Source organism: Prunus persica, chromosome G3 (assembly GCF_000346465.2).
Source record: "Prunus persica cultivar Lovell chromosome G3, Prunus_persica_NCBIv2, whole genome shotgun sequence".
Taxonomy (NCBI): Eukaryota; Viridiplantae; Streptophyta; class Magnoliopsida; order Rosales; family Rosaceae; genus Prunus; species Prunus persica.
Genome location: NC_034011.1, coordinates 2833143 through 2851504, shown reverse-complemented (window position 1 = coordinate 2851504; position 18362 = coordinate 2833143). Strand labels below are relative to the sequence as shown.

Below are 18362 nucleotides of genomic sequence, written 5' to 3'. Positions count from 1 at the left end.
TTAGTTATCATTTTCCTTTATTAGAGATAGAGAGGAAATATATGGAGGAAAAGTTAAATGAAGAGCGTGAGAGAGACGAGTAAGAAATGAAAGAGAATGAATTAAATAATAACTTAAAATTATTTTTAGTTTTTTCATTTTACATAGCATTCCATACACATTTCTTCAACCCTCCCTTTCTCTCGCATATTTCATCTCTATCTCTAACCAAAAAACCGAAAAATTAATAATAATAATAAAGGAAAAATGAAAAGGCTACTAAACAGGTTCTGGGATTTTTTTTTTTTTTTTTTTAAAAGTTTCAATCTGTCATCTAATTGCTGTGTTTATAGCCAAAAGCAAACAATTAGAACAAACGGTACCAGATATTGGGAGATTCTGCTTTCCAAAGCCCAAAAGTTACCGTTGTTAGAATAAAATACATGTAGTAAATTTATGGTGCATGCACCCAAATATTATGAGTATGCTTTACCAAAACACTAATTGCAGCAGTCATGGGGAAAAAGCCATAGACTTGGAAGTGTACAAGGAAATGAGAACATATGTGTTTCCATTTGAATGAGTCTGGCCGCAAAAAATATATAGTTTCCCAATCAATTCTCAGAGGTCTCACAAAGACCAACAAACAATACACTTGAACCTAAACTCCATTAATTAATCTGGCACATGATCAAGCCAAATAAAGGCTCTAGAGACCTGGTCTTTCATAATATGAAACCATCCAAAAGTGTTTTTTTATTCTTCTTATGCTGTGAATCTTCCAAGTCTTGAAGGGACCAAAGTTTATACATTACTTTAGACTCAGGACTGAACATGAAATAAAATGGTTTCAACAATCATATATTTTATTGTGTAAGACATGAAGATCAGACAAAATGGAAAAGAAGAATATGGTTGGTTTAACTTATGATCATCATTGGATCTTTGACTTCTTTTTACAGAGTCTTGTAGAATATACCTTATATATTTAGCTACTCCCCCAGATCTTTCTCTAATTTAATCCAACCATATGGTTTGGACACACAAACAAGGCTTATTTTAACTCACCTGATCCTGAGACCATATAGCCTCAGTAAAATATGAGTCTCAGAAAACTGGCGCTCAACTTATTGACACCAGGTTGTTTCAAAACCAACAAACCAATCTCAGATCAAAAATCCCAGACGTCGAAAGAAATCTCTTCGCGGAGATTGTCACTCTCCGATGTGAGTAATTCATCAATCTGCACTGTCCTCAGTGATCTGTCAAATTCACTTATTGGATCAAACCTTCATATCTTCACACAGAAGGAACTCAAAAAGATTACCCAAAGCTTCTCTAAGAGCAACTATCTTGGTGAAGGTGGGTTTGGGAAGGTATACAAAGGGTTCATTGATGACAAGCTTAGGCCTGGGTTGGAAGCTCAACCTGTGGCTGTTAAGGTGTTGGATTTAGATGGCAAACAAGGACATAGGGAGTGGCTGGTAAGCCTATTGTTTTTGTTCTTGCTTTTTTTTGCCCATTTCAAAGTTTATGTTGCTAACAATATCATATGCTTCCTACGTTATAAAAATGCTAATTCTCAAACACTTCGGTATTTGTAGGCTGAAGTGATTTTTCTTGGGCAATTGAAGCACCCCAATCTTGTTAACTTGATCGGCTACTGCTGCGAAGACGAACATAGGCTTCTTGTGTACGAGTACATGGAGAGGGGCAACCTAGAAAATCGACTATTCAAATGTAAATATACCATATGCTAACATTTAATTGCAAATAATTAAGATCATGCATGCAGGATTTTTGTTTTGAAACAATCAGGAAATATTGATTTGGGAGTTCACAATTTTACTAGCAGGATGACAGAACTTACGAATTTGTATGTTTGTTCATTAATGCAGGTTATGGTGGAACCCTGCCTTGGTTAACAAGAATTAAAATAGCAATTGGAGCTGCAAAAGGCCTCAGCAGCCTCCATGAAGAAGAAAAGCAAGTCATATATCGAGATTTTAAGGCTTCAAACATCTTACTAGACTCTGTAATTTTTCTCTCCTCAGCTCTCTTCTGCGCTTAATACAAGCATATAAATATGGCTCATACAAAACAAAATAAGTTCCGGAAAAAATTGAGTACTAATATCTTTCTTTTTCTCCCCAGGATTACACAGCCAAGCTCTCTGATTTCGGTCTAGCCATAGATGGCCCGGAAGGAGATGAAACGCACATTACAACGTGTGTCATGGGCACTCATGGCTATGCAGCTCCAGAATATGTCAAGACAGGTAATGCAAGTTGATTTTAAGCTACTACTTTCATTCCTTCTTTTCATCAGTGGCATTGAAAATTTCCACAGCTCACTAATCATATACTCTTTTTTTCCAGGTCATTTAACAACTATGAGCGATGTCTATAGCTTCGGTGTAGTTCTTTTGGAGCTACTAACAGGTAGAAGGTCCGTGGATGAGAGCCGCCATGGTAGAGAACAGAACCTGGTGGAGTGGTCTAAACCATTTTTGAAGGACGCACATAAACTTGACCGTGTGATGGACCCGGGACTCGAGGGTCAGTACTCAACCGAAGGTGCTAGGAAAGCAGCTGCATTGACTCATCAGTGCCTTAACCATAACCCCAAGTGTAGACCAACAATGAGCACTGTGGTCAAGACCTTAGAGCCTCTGATGGACTTGAATGACATTCCAATTGGACCCTTTGTGTACGTTGTTCCAACTGAGGAAAAAAAAAAAGTTCCTGCGTATAAGATTGAAAGAGAGGGTCAAGCTGAGTGTGAAGTGGTGAAAAATGGGGAAAATGGTGAGGAAAAAGAGGTGGAAGTGAAAGCGAAGGGTCGCCACAGGAGCCGAAAAGGTCATCGGTATAGAAATCGGATTAAGTCATTGAGGTCTGGCACTGTTTATTCAGATACAGCTCTGTATAGAATTCTTGGAACCGGTTTATACTCTCCCAAATAAGCACTTGAGACAATTAGGAAAACAAACACAGAAGAAGAAAAGAAAAACTATAAGCATATATATGTGTACCATAATACATTAAGGTTGTTTTATTTGTTTCTCTTTGTTGGAGATCTTCCCTTGCCTATGATGTTCATGTGGGGTCTTTGGATTCACAGTTTTTGTAGCTTCTCTTACATCATTACAAGAAATACAAGTACTTTGAGACAACTCTGTCTTTCTCAGAACACACTGTTTTCAATTTTCTATGGGAAATTTTCTATGCTTTCCCATAAAAACAGTTTCAGCTTTCATATTTAAATGAGTTTTTCCTTTAAATGGAAAAAATGTTTATTTCAAACTATGAAGTCATAGAAAGAATAAAAGATGATCTTGTTTAAATTATTTATGGCCTCAGGTTGGTGGATTGATCAAACCCTATACTATTCTAATCCTCCATTAGGTTCTCGAGTGCAAATAATGTATTCAATATTCCAAGTCAATTTCCATGAACATTTCTTCCTTTGTTTTGTGTTCAAAATCAGCTCAAACGGCATGGTGCACCAATCAAAGGTTTGAATAACCCACCCAGCAGATTTCGGGGCCAGCCTCATATTTCAACACTTGCACCAAACCCCACCCAAATCCCAAGTTGGCCTAAATCACAAGTTACGTGCTGATGTAACTAAAGAATTTGCTATTGCCTATGACTAGAACAAAAAGTGAGTCCCCTCCAATTCAAGGATTTGCAGAAAGGATCATGCATCCCCAATTCAAACCAAGTATGGTTAGGTAAGGACTTGGGATACATAAATGCAATGCAATTTTTAACCAAATTTTGAGTGGGAAAAGGCAAAAACTAGGCTTAGCTTGAAGATAAAACCATGTGATAATGTAAAAATTGGAGCCAAAGAAACAATTAAGTTTCTAAAACAAGTCTATATCTGCAACGCTGTATAGCTATATCTCTTCATATATTGCCAAAGATGAAGCTCTTTTTCCTCCACTCTATGACATTCGGGTTGATACAACACAACTGTTTCTCATTGTAACGTCTTACTGCTTAAATCTCCAGGAGGTGAAACACTTGAGCATCCAGATCGAAACTAACTAGTCGAGGGTAAAAATTCGGGGGCATAAGTGTGATCAAGACTTAAACTGTTGTGTCATTTTCGTCGCACACCCAGTCTGCATGATATTTTTCATCATACGGAATAACAACCCCATCAACCAAAGGTTCTCCTGTCCAAAACCAATGCATTTTTAGCATAGACAACGACGGATCACCTATGGAATTTTCTCTTCTTTGGAAACAAGAATTTCTTCATTTTCCTACTGAAATGAACCAAGTCATTGTGGCTTGAGATTATCTTGATGAGTCTACATGGTATTATGATGAGTAGGGCTTACATTCTAATTCTACTTGATGAGTTATGACTTGGGATGTATTTGCAATGAATCATACCAATATCAATAATCTTTCAAAATCCATATTTTTCAATGTTCTCTTCTTATCTCTTAAAAACATCATTGTTCATGAATCATGTAGCTTCCACTTTAGATATTAAAAAAATCTAGCTCAACATGAAGAAATGAAGATAAACCAAGAAAAAATTATACCTCCATAGTCATTTTCACCATGACACAAGTAAGAATCTGGTAGAACCCATTTCACATTGGTCAGAGCTGCAACCAATTTTGTTTTTTCAAAACCAAATTAAACACTTTGAATAATAACAATAATAATAGAATAGAAGCGTTTTGAGGAATTTACATTTGATCTTAAAAGTCAAATTCTCTGGGACTTTGCAGCCAAATGCGTAGTAGTACTTTGTAGAAACAGAGTAAATTGACTTCTTTGCCTTCTCTGCACTGCAATTATACAGCAAACTAGTTGAAAAAACAAATGCAAAATAAAATAGTTAAAAATAATAATTAACACTAATTCAAGTTTCAAACTTTGCAACTTAAAACGCTAACCCTGATGTTGTTTTGTCAGTTTTTACCTTCCGAGGGCCGTAGCTAGGGTTTGGATGTAGCCATTGATGATCTCGTCGCGAAGAGGGTAGCCCTTAGGAGGCTCCATAACCACGAGCCAGTGCTCGTAGTCGCAGCCATCCACCAGCGAGGCCAACCGAGTCAACCCGCTGCACTGAGTCGCCGCCGAGCTGTCCGCGGACGCGGAGCTTGTCGGAGCTGAAGAGGAAGAGAAACGCGAAGATGGAAACGACGGCGGACTTGAGAAACGGTAACGGCGGAGTAATGTCGCCGTTAGGCTTAACGGCTTTCGCACAATGCTTGATCTCATTCCCGCTACGTCGTTTTACTCTCGTTTGTGTTGTGGGCGCGCACTAGGCCCCCTCTTTTAAGTTACGACATGTCATGTATGGGCTGGCCCAATGTATATCATGGGCCTACTAACTATATGCGGGCTTCTAATTGTGATGAGCATTGGGATCATTTTGGGTTCTAGTGCTAATGACCATACTTCGTCAATTTGTAGAATAGGACCTCATCTAAGGACCTATTCTTTAATCGTTGAATTAAACTAATTAATTTGATCAAATTGTTAAGATATTTTACGTTGGAAAAATAGCATATTTCGGGATGATTTAAGGGTTGTCACTTTTTTTCTTATAAGCTGGTTTTGAATGGACAAGTTATACTCATGTGATGATCAATTGGTATCAAATCCTAATTTTACTACACGACAATTGTTCGCGGGATGCATGACATAGAGTGAGTACCAGGTCCGTGTCAATAAAGTGGGCCAGCATAACTTAGGGTTAGTACCAAGTCCGTATCAATAGAGTGGGCTAGCATAACTTAGGGTTAGTACCAAGTCCGTATCAATAGAGTGGGCCAGCAAAACGTGAAGTATAGAAGTGGGGTAAGTAGCTCATGGGCACATCCTTACAAACTGGTGTTAGATATGAAAAAGTGGGACGTTGATATGACTTTGGAATAATTAGTACAGGTTTCCTTGCATATGCTGTCTTTTTTTGGTTGAGACAATGCACATTTTAGGCTTCAGCATGCAAATGCATGATGACCTGGTCTTTTGGGGTATACTTTCTCTGTGTGCCATTGCCTTCCATACGATCCTGGGTAATACTAACTATATGTGGGCTTCTAATTGTGATGAGCATTTGGGTTCATTTTGGGTTCTAGTGCCAATGACCATACTTCGTTAATTTGTAGAATAGGACCTCATCTAAGGACTTATTCTTTAATCGTTGGATAATTTGAATGAAATTTACTTGAAAATAAAGGGCATTTTGCAGAGGACTATACTTGGTCAATGATCAATATGCTTAGTTTAAAACAAAGAAAAGAAAGACCCTCTCTTAGTCTTGGTGAAATTAGTAGAAAACCCACCAAAAGCAAAACAAGAAAAAGAAAAAAGGAAAAAGTACTTTCTGAGTTGGTTGTTGGGAAAAGTTTGAAGGACTTGACCATTGACTTGCCTTGGAAAATCACTATAATTTCTTCTGAATTTCCTCGAAAATTTTGGTAATATTTTTGCTCATCACAAATGTATGCACACTATCTTTTTTTAAATTATGCACACTATCTTTTTTTAAATATTTGACACGTGTTCATAGTATAATTATGGTTAATTTTTTACTTTAATTTATGTAACTATGGTTATATTTATAGACATGTGTCAAATGTTGAAAAAGATAATAAACATACATATTTAATTAAAGTTGTGAGTAAAAATACACCCGAAAATTTTGAGATCAGTAGATGCAAAGCACAATTGAATAACGGGTTTTTAATTTTTATTTATTTATAAAGTAGACATTTCAATCAATGGTTAGTAGACTCAATCAAAACAATATTAAATGTGCCACGTCAAACAATATTGAATGTTATACATTTTTGTACTCACTCGTTTTTCTTGAGCTCTTTTTTTTTTTTTTTTGAGCTCCATGCATAATAATTCAGATTTTATATAGTAAGTTGAAAGTTGTAGCAAACAATTATATAGAATTAAGTGTATCAAGATCAAAGGCAAATCAAGTAACACATAGCGTGTGTCATGTGTACAAATAAGATTATATGAATGATATTACTTTCGTCCATAAAAAAATATAGGCAAAACGCTATTTCTAATTCATATGGTTTATCACTTTCATCATTAAGGTAATTGTGATTTCAATTTAGTCACTTTTGTCAAAGTGGTTTTTAATTAGAAACAATTCAAGAAAAATCTCCAATTTATGTTACTTATCAAGGGGCATTTCGGTCTAAGCAAACAGCTCTTCCCCAACCACCCAACCCAGCATCCCCTCCCCACAACCACCCAAGAACTGTACTGGTTCAGGCTCAGCCTCCAGGTTCTTAATCTTCAAGGTTTTTGGCCCAAACGTGGTCCCTTGGATATTGTCCGACGGCTGTGGTAACTTGCAGCTTTGAAAGGGAACAAGAAATCAGGGGGAGATGAGTAGTGTTTCTAGCATGCAGAAACAATGTCAGTCAATATATGTAGAATCTAGAAAGCTTAGATGCAAGATATCTTATCAAAATTTAGGCGGCATATGCTCCAATGTTCTAACATTTGCACATATACCTGACAGTCAGTGTGTGTGTGGCCCTAGTGCTTCAGTGAGTTGGAGGAAGCAATTTGGTTGTTAAAGGGACTAGAAAGGAATTTGACGTTTCCAGATTTATATTTGGCTCTATGAAGTGAATGATTTAGAAGAAAAAGCTGTTTGCTTTATCTGAGTGGGGTGAACTTGTTTCTTATAATTTGAAAGGAAAGTTCGAGGACAGATAATTGAAGGTACGAACGTGTTGCATGTCTGCCCATACTTTTGAGAACCAATAATGATTCCCAGGAAAATTTACAACCCACAAACTCCAATAGTATTTTCTGGTTTTTACGATTTGGTTTTTGAGTGAATCTGAACTGCATATTCAGTTTATGAATCAACTTAATCAATACTTCGAATTCTAGTCTCATACGTGAACATCTAGGTTTATAACAACTTCTCTAACGTGACTCTCCCGTTATGATAGGTAAAAGGACGTTCTCTTTAAGGGCGGAACTAATAATGTAATTTAGCTCATAAAAACTTAGTAGGTAGTCCACCAAATGTAACCTAGTAATTCATTGTTCACTAAACTTTGTAGGCCTATAATCATCTTATTAGATTAATTTGTTTGCTCAATTAAGAGACATAAAACCTTAGTAAATATTCACGACTTTAACTCTCTACATTTTCATATGCAAAAACAAAATATTTTAATTCTCTCAAGAATCGTAGGGCACAACATGAATAGGTACAATTTCAATTTTGTTGTTGAACAAATTTTGATTTTGTTAATGTGCTTTTTGGTTGCATCTAATATGTATTTGTTAAATGTTAAGCTTATTGGAAATTAGTCAAATGAGCTATGAACTAGTGTGATTTATATTATTTAATTTAAGTATAAAAATAACATAAAAAGATTATAGAAAGACTATATGAGATATTAAGCTAATAACTTTAGCTAGTTTTCTGCCCTCCCGTTGAAAAATTTCTAATTCCACATTTGGTTCTCTTATAGTCCGGGATTAGGGATGGCAAAAATTCCCGTAGGGGCGGGTCCCCGTCGGGTCCCCGACCCTAACGGGGGGAGATTTCAGGGCTAAATGAGTATCGGGTACGGTGATCCCCGAACTTGAAAAATTTCCGACGGATATGGGGAGGGGATGGTATTAGCGTCCCCATCCCCGAATCCAACTTGAAAATATATATGTTTATATTTAAATAAATAAATAAATATTTATAATATTTATGTTTAACCCTAAGTTAACTTCACTCTCCTAATTCTTCCTAATTTTCTATGGAATTTCATATTGATGTGATTTGAATAGTTGAGTTGAACTTTATAGTTAATTTGGATGTGTTGAATGATAATTTAATATGAAACTTAATGTTAAAATGTATGATAAATATTTTTTTATGCAAAAAAAAATAAGGGATTCGGGCCGGGTGTGGGGGATAGTCCCCCAATGGGGACGGGGACGGGGACGGGGATTCCCCGAAACCTAATAAACTGGGATGGGTTCAGGGACGGGGGCGGAGATGGAGAGCGGAGATGGGGATGGTATTGTCATACCCGGTCCCTACCCGACCCGTTGCCATCCCTATCCGGAATATAAAACTCCATTGGTTATGTATTTTCTTAGGTAATAAAGTTTTTGTGGTTTGTATTTAATTACATGTCATGATGCTAACTAATAACTACTACACATTTGTATTATTCGGATTAATAATATAGAATAATCACAGCAACAATTGTTCAACATTCAATCGCATTGGTAGTAGACTTTTCTAGCCGCATAAACCGTAGCCCTCTTCCTTCTTTATATTTTTCAATCTGGCCAATAAAGCATAGTTATATATTTTATACAAGGAATAATCTACTTTAATCTAATCTAAACTACGGGAGAGGCTTGCATATATTCAGTAGTGGATTCATAAATTTTTCAAGAAAAGAGCAATATTTAAAAAGCTAAAATCTTCAACAACAACAGAAATTACATACATAGATAGATGATAAATTATGAAGCAAGTCAATTAAAAATATAGGAACAAGCAATACAACTGGTTAAAAGGGTCTACTATCCATTAGAGAATTGCATACAAAAACCAGTGAAAAATTTGGGATTTGAATACTAGTGTGGCAAACCATATCATTATAATTTGAAAACACACCTATACCACCATTATAACTTTAGTGAACTTACATATCTCTCCATTGAAAAAGTGACGACATTTAGAATCTGGCCATCATGATTTGTTGACATTGCTCTTACAGCCCCACCAATGACGAGAAGATCCTCCAATTGGTGAAAGACGAGGAATTACAGAATTTCCCAAATTGACTTTAACCCAATTGGTGGGCTCAAAATTAGAAGGATGGCCGCAGCCCATTAGGTCTTTTTTTGTTGAGACAATGCACATTTTAGGCTTCAGCATACAAATGCATGACCAGGTCTTTTGGGTATACTTTCTCTATGTGAGATGTGAGTTTGATGCCGCTGCCATTGCCTTCCATATGATCCTAGGTAATAGCACTGTGTTAGTTGAAAATCATGATTGCTATGCAGAGATTCTCAAAAGTCTTGTATGGTGACAAGATAAGTTTTGCAACTACAGTAACCTTTACAAAGTTGTCTTTTAGTTTAGTAGAGGCCCGCCCAATTAGGAGACAAACTTGAGGCAAGTTCTTGTCGCATCTATTAAATTAGGTGATCTCTTCTTCTCTTTTTTTTTTTCTTTTTTTTGGGTCAAAATCTCTTCTTCTCTAGGTGGGAGCCCCAAGATATATATACAGTGAATCAGCAATAAAATCCATTAGTCTGAATCATATTATTATCTTTCATCAATTATTCCTTTATTTAATCTAAGATGGGCCCCATATTCAAACTCTTTTCATCATTTAGTCAAGTTTCTGCAATTGATTTGCAATATTTGTTCAGTGAAAATAGTGATTAAATTTATACCAGTGGATGGATTTTGAGGCAGCTAGCACGCTAGTCTCACCCATCAAATGTATAGTTTAGATGTCTGGTTGTGGAAACAATTACATGAAATTGTTGTTCTAGTCAATCACAGTATGTCATACGTGATAATTTTTTTACGTGGCATTTTGTGATTGGCCGATAATAGCAAAACAGATCTACGAGTTTTTATGGTCTGGTTGGTTGGTTGGTTTGTTCATGGCAATTGGTTTGAAGCAGATGTAAAGATTTACCATGTCCACAGAGGAGGAGAAAAGTGGAGAAGAACAGGAAATTACAATAAGAGCCTCTGGATTTTGATCACACACATCACAATCTTACAGTAGTGTGCTAATTTATTTTGTAGTAAAACTTAGCATCCCAATAGTAATTTTTCAGAGGGAAGAAGAGAAGTAACTGAAACTAAGACAAAAATCAGATTGAGTAAACGTGAGGTGGAAGACGAGGTTCACAGACTGCAACAAGAGGATACTTCTTTGGAGTTGAAAGCCCAAAAATTTCCTCCATGTTCAAATCCTCCTCCTTCAAGTTGTCGGGCAATCTCCATGTAAACCCGTGTAGGAGATTGGCCAGGCTTGCCTGGATCACCTTGATGCCAAGGCTGTAGCCAGGGCACATCCTCCTGCCTGACCCAAATGGGAGCAGCTCAAAGTCCTGGCCTTTGACATCAATGTCCTTGCCAAGGAACCTCTCAGGGCAAAACTCTTCTGGGCTGTCCCAAAGTTGAGGGTCTCTTCCTATGGTCCAGACACTTACTAGGATTCTGGTGCCCTTGGGGATGTCATAGCCAGCAACTTGGCAGTCTTCTCGGGCTAGTCTTGGCACCAACATGGGTGCCACTGGGTGCAGCCTCATGGTTTCCTTGGCAATGGCATCAACATAGGGTAAGTTGACAATGTCATTCTCTTCAACCCATCTCTCTCTTCCAATCACCCTGTCTAGCTCCTCTGTTGCCTTCTTGAAAACCTCCGGCTTCCTTAGCAGCTCTGAAATTGCCCATTCGACGGTCACCGCTGAGCTCTCAGTTCCACCGGCAATTAGATCCTAATAGAATCCATCAATCAACAAAAGCGTGAGTAAGATAAGTAAAACCAAAGTAAACCAAAAAGTTTTCAAATCCCAAATAAGCGAGTAATTGTGAGCCGTTAATGCATATAAGACTCACACAAATCAACGGCTCGCTGTCATTGACTCAAGAGTAGAGTTTGGGAAAATTTTACTGCTTCTATCATTTTTGCATAAATGAATCAATCATACCTGGGTAAAGGCCTTGACTCCATGTCTTTCAAGCTTAACTTCAAGGTTAGGATCATCAGCAAGTTGCAGAAGCACATCAACCATATCTTTTGCAACAAAGTCTTCACCACCTGCCTTCCTCTTTGCAATATGTACATCCAACACATGCTCCAAGAACCTATCCAACTTCTTGCTCAAAGTCTTCATTCTCTTTATGTACCCTTGCAAGTCCAAGAAATCAAGCCACGGTATTGAGTCACCAATATTCAACACCCCGCTCAGCAAGAAGAGCTCATCCAACATCTTCTTGAACTCATCGGGGCTCACGATCGAGTCTTCCGACTCGTCCGTGTACTTCTTTCCGAGCACCATGCGGCTTATAACATTAAGACTCACAGTTGAAAGGTGATCTTTCAGCAAAATGTTGGTGTTGGAGGACTCAAATAAGCCTCTGAGCAATGCGTTCATTTCCTCCTTTCTGATATATTCATATGATTCTAAGCGTCTGGCACTGAAAAGCTCCATTACGCACATTTTACGGGCCTGGCGCCAATATGGACCGTAAGGGGACCAAGTAATGTCCGAGTAGTTGTATGTGGTGTGCTTACCGGCTGCGAATTTGGGTCGTCCGGCGAAGGTAACGTCGTGGGTTTTCAGGAAGGCCTTAGCCATGTCAACCGAAGAGCCCACGACGACCGGGTGGGACCCAAACTTGAGCTGCATGATGGGCCCATATTTTTGGGCGAGTGCATGGATAGACCGGTGGGGAAGTTGGCTTATGAGGTTGAGGTTTCCAATGATGGGCCAGGGTTTTGGACCGGGCGGCAAATTGAGCTTGCGGTGGCGGAGGCGGCGGGAGAGGAGGATGAGAACGAGTGCTCCCAGCCATGCGGCAGCGTATGCAACCCAAGAAATGGATTCCATCATTGTGGAACTTGTTGTGTAGTGGGTTTGTGTGGTGAAGTGGTTGATGTGTGTTTTGAGGTGGTGGGAGGGGCAATTTATAATTGAACTAAATAGCATGAATCAAGTTGGTGTAATTGAAATCGAGGATATTGACGATAAAAAACTGTTTGATATTAAAATATTCAAATTGGGTCGACTAAATTATAAATTGACCATGTTGTCCTTATGCATCTTTGGTCTTTGTATTAAAGAAAGACCCGTTAGTCAATGGTTACTATTTTCATACGGCAACTTAAGCATTTTCGTGTGAAACTTATAATTCGAGCGGTTAAACATTTATTCACATCACATCCAAAATTAGAATTTGATTGTGGCCTTGCGGTTGAATCAAAATAATATTGATAACTAACTTAGTCATTGGTGGTTGTTAAAGGCCAACTTGATAATTTGAATGAAATTTACTTGAAAATAAAGGGCATCTTGCAGAGGACTATACTTGGTCAATGATCAATATGCTTAGTTTAAAACAAAGAAAAGAAAGACCCTCTCTTAGTCTTAGTGAAATTAGTAGGAAACCCACCAAAAGCAAAACAAGAAAAAGAAAAAAGGAAAAAGTATTTTTTGAGTTGGTTGTTGGGAAAAGTTTGAAGGACTTGACCATTGACTTGCCTTGGAAAATCACTATAATTTCTTTTGAATTTCCTCGAAAATTTTGAAAATATTTTTACTCATCACAGATGCATGCACATTATTTTTTTTAAATATTTGACACGTGTTCATAGTATAATTATGGTTAATTTTTTACTTTAATTTATATAATTATGGTTATATTTACAGACATGTGTCAAATGTTGAAAAAGATAATGAACATACATATTTAATTAAAGTGATGAATAAAATTACTCCCGAAAATTTTGAGATCATTAGATGCAAAGCACAATTGAATAACGGGTTTTTAATTTTTATTTATTTATAAAGTAGACATTTCAATCAATGGTTAGTAGACTCAATCAAAACAATATTAAATGTGCCACGTCAAACAATATTGAATGTTATACATTTTTGTACTCACTCGTTTTTCTTGAGCTCTCTTTTTTTTATTGGAGCTCCATGCATAATAATTCAGATTTTATATAGTAAGTTGAAAGTTTTAGCAAACAATTATATAGAATTAAGTATATCAAGATCAAAGGCAAATCAAGTAACACATAGCGTGTGTCATGTGTACAAATAAGATATTATATGAATGATATTACTTTCGTCCATAAAAAAATCTAGGCACAACCACCCAAGAACTGTACTGGTTCAGGCTCAGCCTCCAGGTTCTTAAATCTTCAAGGTTTTTGGCCCAAACGTGGTCCCTTGGATATTGTCCGACGGCTGTGGTAACTTGCAGCTTTGAAAGGGAACAAGAAATCAGGGGGAGATGAGTAGTGTTTCTAGCTGCAAGAAATTGGGCCACGAGAAGAACTCGTCTTCCAACAGCATCCCCTCCCTTGGTTGGTCGAGAAGAGAGAAGCTTGGAAGCTTGGAAGCTTGGAAATAAAAAACTTACCAATCACATTTAGTGCATCTCTATCTCTATCTGAAAGTCTTATGATCATAAAGATAGAGAAATAATTTAGGGGTCAGGTCAACTTCAATCACACAATTAATTATATGTACGACTTTCAGATTCAGTGTGAACAATTTGATAAAGGATTTTGATTTCATATTCTCGAATAATAAGACAGACTGTTTACACTAATTTTAGACATTATTATAAAAGCCACTTGAGAAAGAAAATAGTACTAGGGCAATTTTGAGAGTAAGGAGTATAGCATGTGATGATGTGAGTGGAAAAGAAGCTCCATGACTTAAGCATATCTAGCATGCATAAACAATGTCAGTCAATATATGTAGAATCTAGAAAGCTTAGATGCAAGATATCTTATCAAAATTTAGGCGGCATATGCTCCAATGTTCTAACATTTGCACATATTCCTGACAGTCAGTGTGTGTGTGGCCCTAGTGCTTCAGTGAGTTGGAGGAAGCAATTTGGTTGTTAAAGGGACTAGAAAGGAATTTGACGTTTCCAGATTTATATTTGGCTCTATGAAGTGAATGATTTAGAAGAAAAAGCTGTTTGCTTTATCTGAGTGGGGTTGTTTCTTATAATTTGAAAGGAAAGTTCGAGGACAGATAATTGAAGGTACGAACGTGTTGCGTGTCTGCCCATACTTTTGAGGACCAATAATGATTCCCAGGAGTTTTACAACCCACAAACTCCAATAGTATTTCTGGTTTTTACGATTTGGTTTTTGAGTGAATCTGAATTGAATATTCAGTTTATGAATCAACTAAATCAATATTTCGAATTCTAGTCTCATATGTGAACATCTAGGTTTACAACTACTTCTCTAATGTGACTCTCTCGTTATGATAGGTGAAAGGACGTTTTCTTTAAGAGCGGAACTAATAATGTAATTTAGCCCATAAAAACTTAGTACGTAGTCCACCAAATGTAACCTAGTAATTCATTGTTCACTCAACTTTGTAGGCCTATAATCATCTTATTAGATTAATTTGTTTGCTCAATTAAGAGACATAATCCCTTAGTAAATATTCACGACTTTAACTCTCTACATTTTCATATGCAATAATAAAATATTTTAATTCTCTCAAGAATCGTAGGGCACAACATGAATAGGTACAATTTCAATTTTGTTGTTGAATAAATTTTGATTTTGTTAATGTACTTTTTGGTTGCATCTAATATGTATTTGTTAAATGTTAAAGCTTATTGGAAATTAGTCAAATGAGCTATGAACTAGCGTGATTTATATTATTTAATTTAAGTATAAACATAACATAAAAAGCTTATAGAAAGACTATATGAGATATTAAGCTAATAACTTTAGCTAGCTTTCTGCCCTCCCGTTGAAAAATTTCTAATTCCACATTTGGTTCTCTTATAGTCCGAAATATAAAACTCCATTGGTTATGTATTTTCTTAGGTAATAAAGTTTTTGTGGTTTGTATTTAATTACATGTCATGATGCTAACTAATAACTACTACACATTTGTATTATTCGGATTAATAATATAGAATAATCACAGCAACAATTGTTCAACATTCAATCGCATTGGTAGTAGACTTTTCTAGCCGCATAAAGCATAGTCCTCTTCCTTCTTTGTATTTTTCAACCTGGCCAATAAAGCATAGTTTGTCCCTCCATTAACAACTTGACGACATATAAGGTGATGTCGTCTTGTTGACCTCTTTCTTTAGCTTTTGTTTTTTTATACAAGGGATAATCTACTTTAATCTAATTTAAACTACGAGAGATGCTTGCATATATTCAGTAGCGGATCCATAAATTTTTCAAGAAAAGAGCAATATTTAAAAGGCTAAAATCTTCAACAACAACAGAAATTACATACATAGATAGATCATAAATTATGAAGCAAGTCAATTAAAAATATAGGAACAAGCAATACAACTAGATTAAAAGGGTCTACTATCCATTAGAGAATTGCATACAAAAACCAGTGAAAAAGTTGGAATTTGAATACTAGTGTGGCAAACCATATCATTATAATTTGAAAACACACCTATACCATTATAACTTTAGTGAACTTACATATCTCTCCATTGAAAAAGTGACGACATTTAGAATCTGGCCATCATGATTTGTTGACATTGCTCTTACAGCCCCCCACCAATGACAAGAAGATCCTCCAATTGGTGAAAGACGAGGAATTACAGAATTTCCTAAATTGACTTTAACCCAATTGGTGGGCTCAAAATTAGAAGGATGGGCCGCAGCCCATTAGGTCCTGTTAACAGAGGAGACTGGAACCCAAGCAAAAGACTGTTGATGAACGACCAAAGGATGAATTTAACACAAGTTACAAAAACTCTTTGCTTTTGATTCCATACTTCTCCTTCTAGCTCTCTCTTCTTTCTTCTGTTTATTTTCACCCTAATATTTCTGTCTATTGTTCTACTTTGTCTTTGTCCATGATCAATCTGGTATTAGAGAAACCTTACTATACATACACAGGTGCCGAAATTTGAGCTCATTTTGAGTCTAGGGTTGAGTTTCATGTGTTGGTTTCACATTTTGCATATGAAATATCAGTTTTTTTGTATACTACTTGCCTCCTTTTCTGAAAGGAGTCCCTGCAAATTACATTTTGACACATGTGCAAAAATAATTTATCAAAACTACAAAAAGAAAAAAAATTCTACACATTTATCATATTATTATTGACATAAATGTAGAAGTTTCTATTGTACAGAAGAATGAAGTATTTTCCTTTATTTTTTATAGTTTGGGTAAGATGTTTTTGAGATTCCCATATTGTTCTAGAATAAAAAAAGTAAGATTTTTTTGAGAAAAAATGTCAATGACAAAGTCAGAGAATAGACAGAAGATATTGATTCATTACGATTAGCTGTAGGTGCCCAAGTTTGAATCTCATGTGTTGGTATCGTATTTTGCATCTGAAATAACGTTTTTTTTTTTGGGTAATTCATGATCTGTACTGATAAAGTGGAGACTATACCATTAAGCCAACTCATGATTAACGCATTCGCAGTGTCTTTATGCCATGTTTCATATGGAGGATTACATTAGACCAGTAAAATGCTTAAATTTCATGTGGAATCAACAAGGAATAATATGGGTGTTGTTTTTTAACTTGGATGATTAGAATGAACTATTTATAAAAGGTTGATGTCTAAAATTTATCCCTACTAATTCAATCATTTTCAAGGGAATTAGTGAGGATAAGTTTTAGACATCAACCTCATATAAATAGTTCACCTTAATCCTTTAAGTTAGAAGACAACATCTATATTCTCCCTTGATTGCACATGAAATCTAGTCATTTTACTAGTCCAAGCTAGTCCAACCCAATTCTCCATACCAAACATGGCCACAGAGCATCTCCAATAGTCTCTTCAACCACTTTGGGACGCTCAAATAAGTGTGCGATCATAAAAAATCTTTCCAACAGCCTTGTCAAACTTAGTTAACAAAGCTGCAACATTTTTCTCTCATTTCAGGATTTGTAAGTTGACTTTGGCTCTTCAAAACATTTAATAAAACTTTGAAAAAATAAAACCTACCTTGAAAATGTTAAAAACATGCATTTTTTTTCTTTTCAGATAATAAATGCATGGACATTTTTCACATGTTTTCATATTTTTCATATTTTTTTATGATATTGCATTAATTAAATTGAAGAGTCTGTTAGAGCAAAAATTATTCAAGTAGCAAATAAACATTTTCAAATTGCCACATAGGTCAACAACTTTAATTTGAAAAGTTTAATTTGCTATTGCTATTGGAGATGCTCTTAGTGTTTTGATAATAAACTAACACCTTAAAACGATGTAATTATAAAGATATTCATATTCTAATTTGCTCTAGCAAAAGTAAGGACCAATAAACCAATGAGTCTAGCCTAGTGGAAGGGCCTTGACTTGTAGACCAGTGGTCTCAGGTTCGGACTCCTATGGAACCTTGGTAGTGTGCGTATGAGAAATCCATTTTCTCCTTATATATTGTTTGGGTTAATTACAGTTTAGTACCATGTACTTACAACGTTAAGGCATGTTAGTACCTAACTTTTCAATTTTTACAATCGCATACCCTGAGCTTGTAAATTTGTTACAATTCGATTCCACCGTTATAGTTTCTGTTAAATCTCTCGGTTAGTTGCCTACGTGGCACTATGGGTTCCACATGTTTCACTTTTTTTAATTTTAAATTGATTTAAATATGAATA

The 18362-nt window shown here is 36.2% G+C and overlaps 3 protein-coding genes across 4 annotated transcripts; 1 reads left to right on the top strand and 2 right to left on the bottom strand.

Annotated features, from left to right (window-relative positions):
* LOC18783027 (putative receptor-like protein kinase At1g72540) lies at nucleotides 850-3055 on the top strand. Its single transcript, XM_020559664.1, has 5 exons — nucleotides 850-1463; nucleotides 1584-1719; nucleotides 1878-2014; nucleotides 2134-2257; nucleotides 2358-3055. Exons 1-5 carry the CDS (start codon nucleotides 1080-1082, stop codon nucleotides 2942-2944), a joined length of 1368 nt encoding a protein of 455 aa, XP_020415253.1. The 5' UTR covers nucleotides 850-1079; the 3' UTR covers nucleotides 2945-3055.
* LOC18781962 (multiple organellar RNA editing factor 7, mitochondrial) lies at nucleotides 3794-5242 on the bottom strand. Its single transcript, XM_007216318.2, has 4 exons — nucleotides 4930-5242; nucleotides 4698-4795; nucleotides 4544-4609; nucleotides 3794-4165 (listed from the first exon to the last, which is right to left on the bottom strand). Exons 1-4 carry the CDS (start codon nucleotides 5229-5231, stop codon nucleotides 4077-4079), a joined length of 555 nt encoding a protein of 184 aa, XP_007216380.2. The 5' UTR covers nucleotides 5232-5242; the 3' UTR covers nucleotides 3794-4076.
* On the bottom strand, nucleotides 10649-12685 carry LOC18783701 (cytochrome P450 71A1). Of its 2 annotated transcripts, XR_002270845.1 has the most exons (3): nucleotides 11700-12672; nucleotides 10798-11486; nucleotides 10649-10748 (listed from the first exon to the last, which is right to left on the bottom strand). XR_002270845.1 is itself a non-coding variant. In XM_007215190.2 (2 exons), the coding sequence occupies exons 1-2, from the start codon at nucleotides 12603-12605 to the stop codon at nucleotides 10857-10859; spliced, it is 1536 nt and encodes a 511-aa protein (XP_007215252.2). In that variant the 5' UTR covers nucleotides 12606-12685; the 3' UTR covers nucleotides 10652-10856. The 2 variants fall into 2 exon arrangements, 1 of the variants encoding a protein (XP_007215252.2); XM_007215190.2 differs by having other exon boundaries at nucleotides 10652-11486; nucleotides 11700-12685.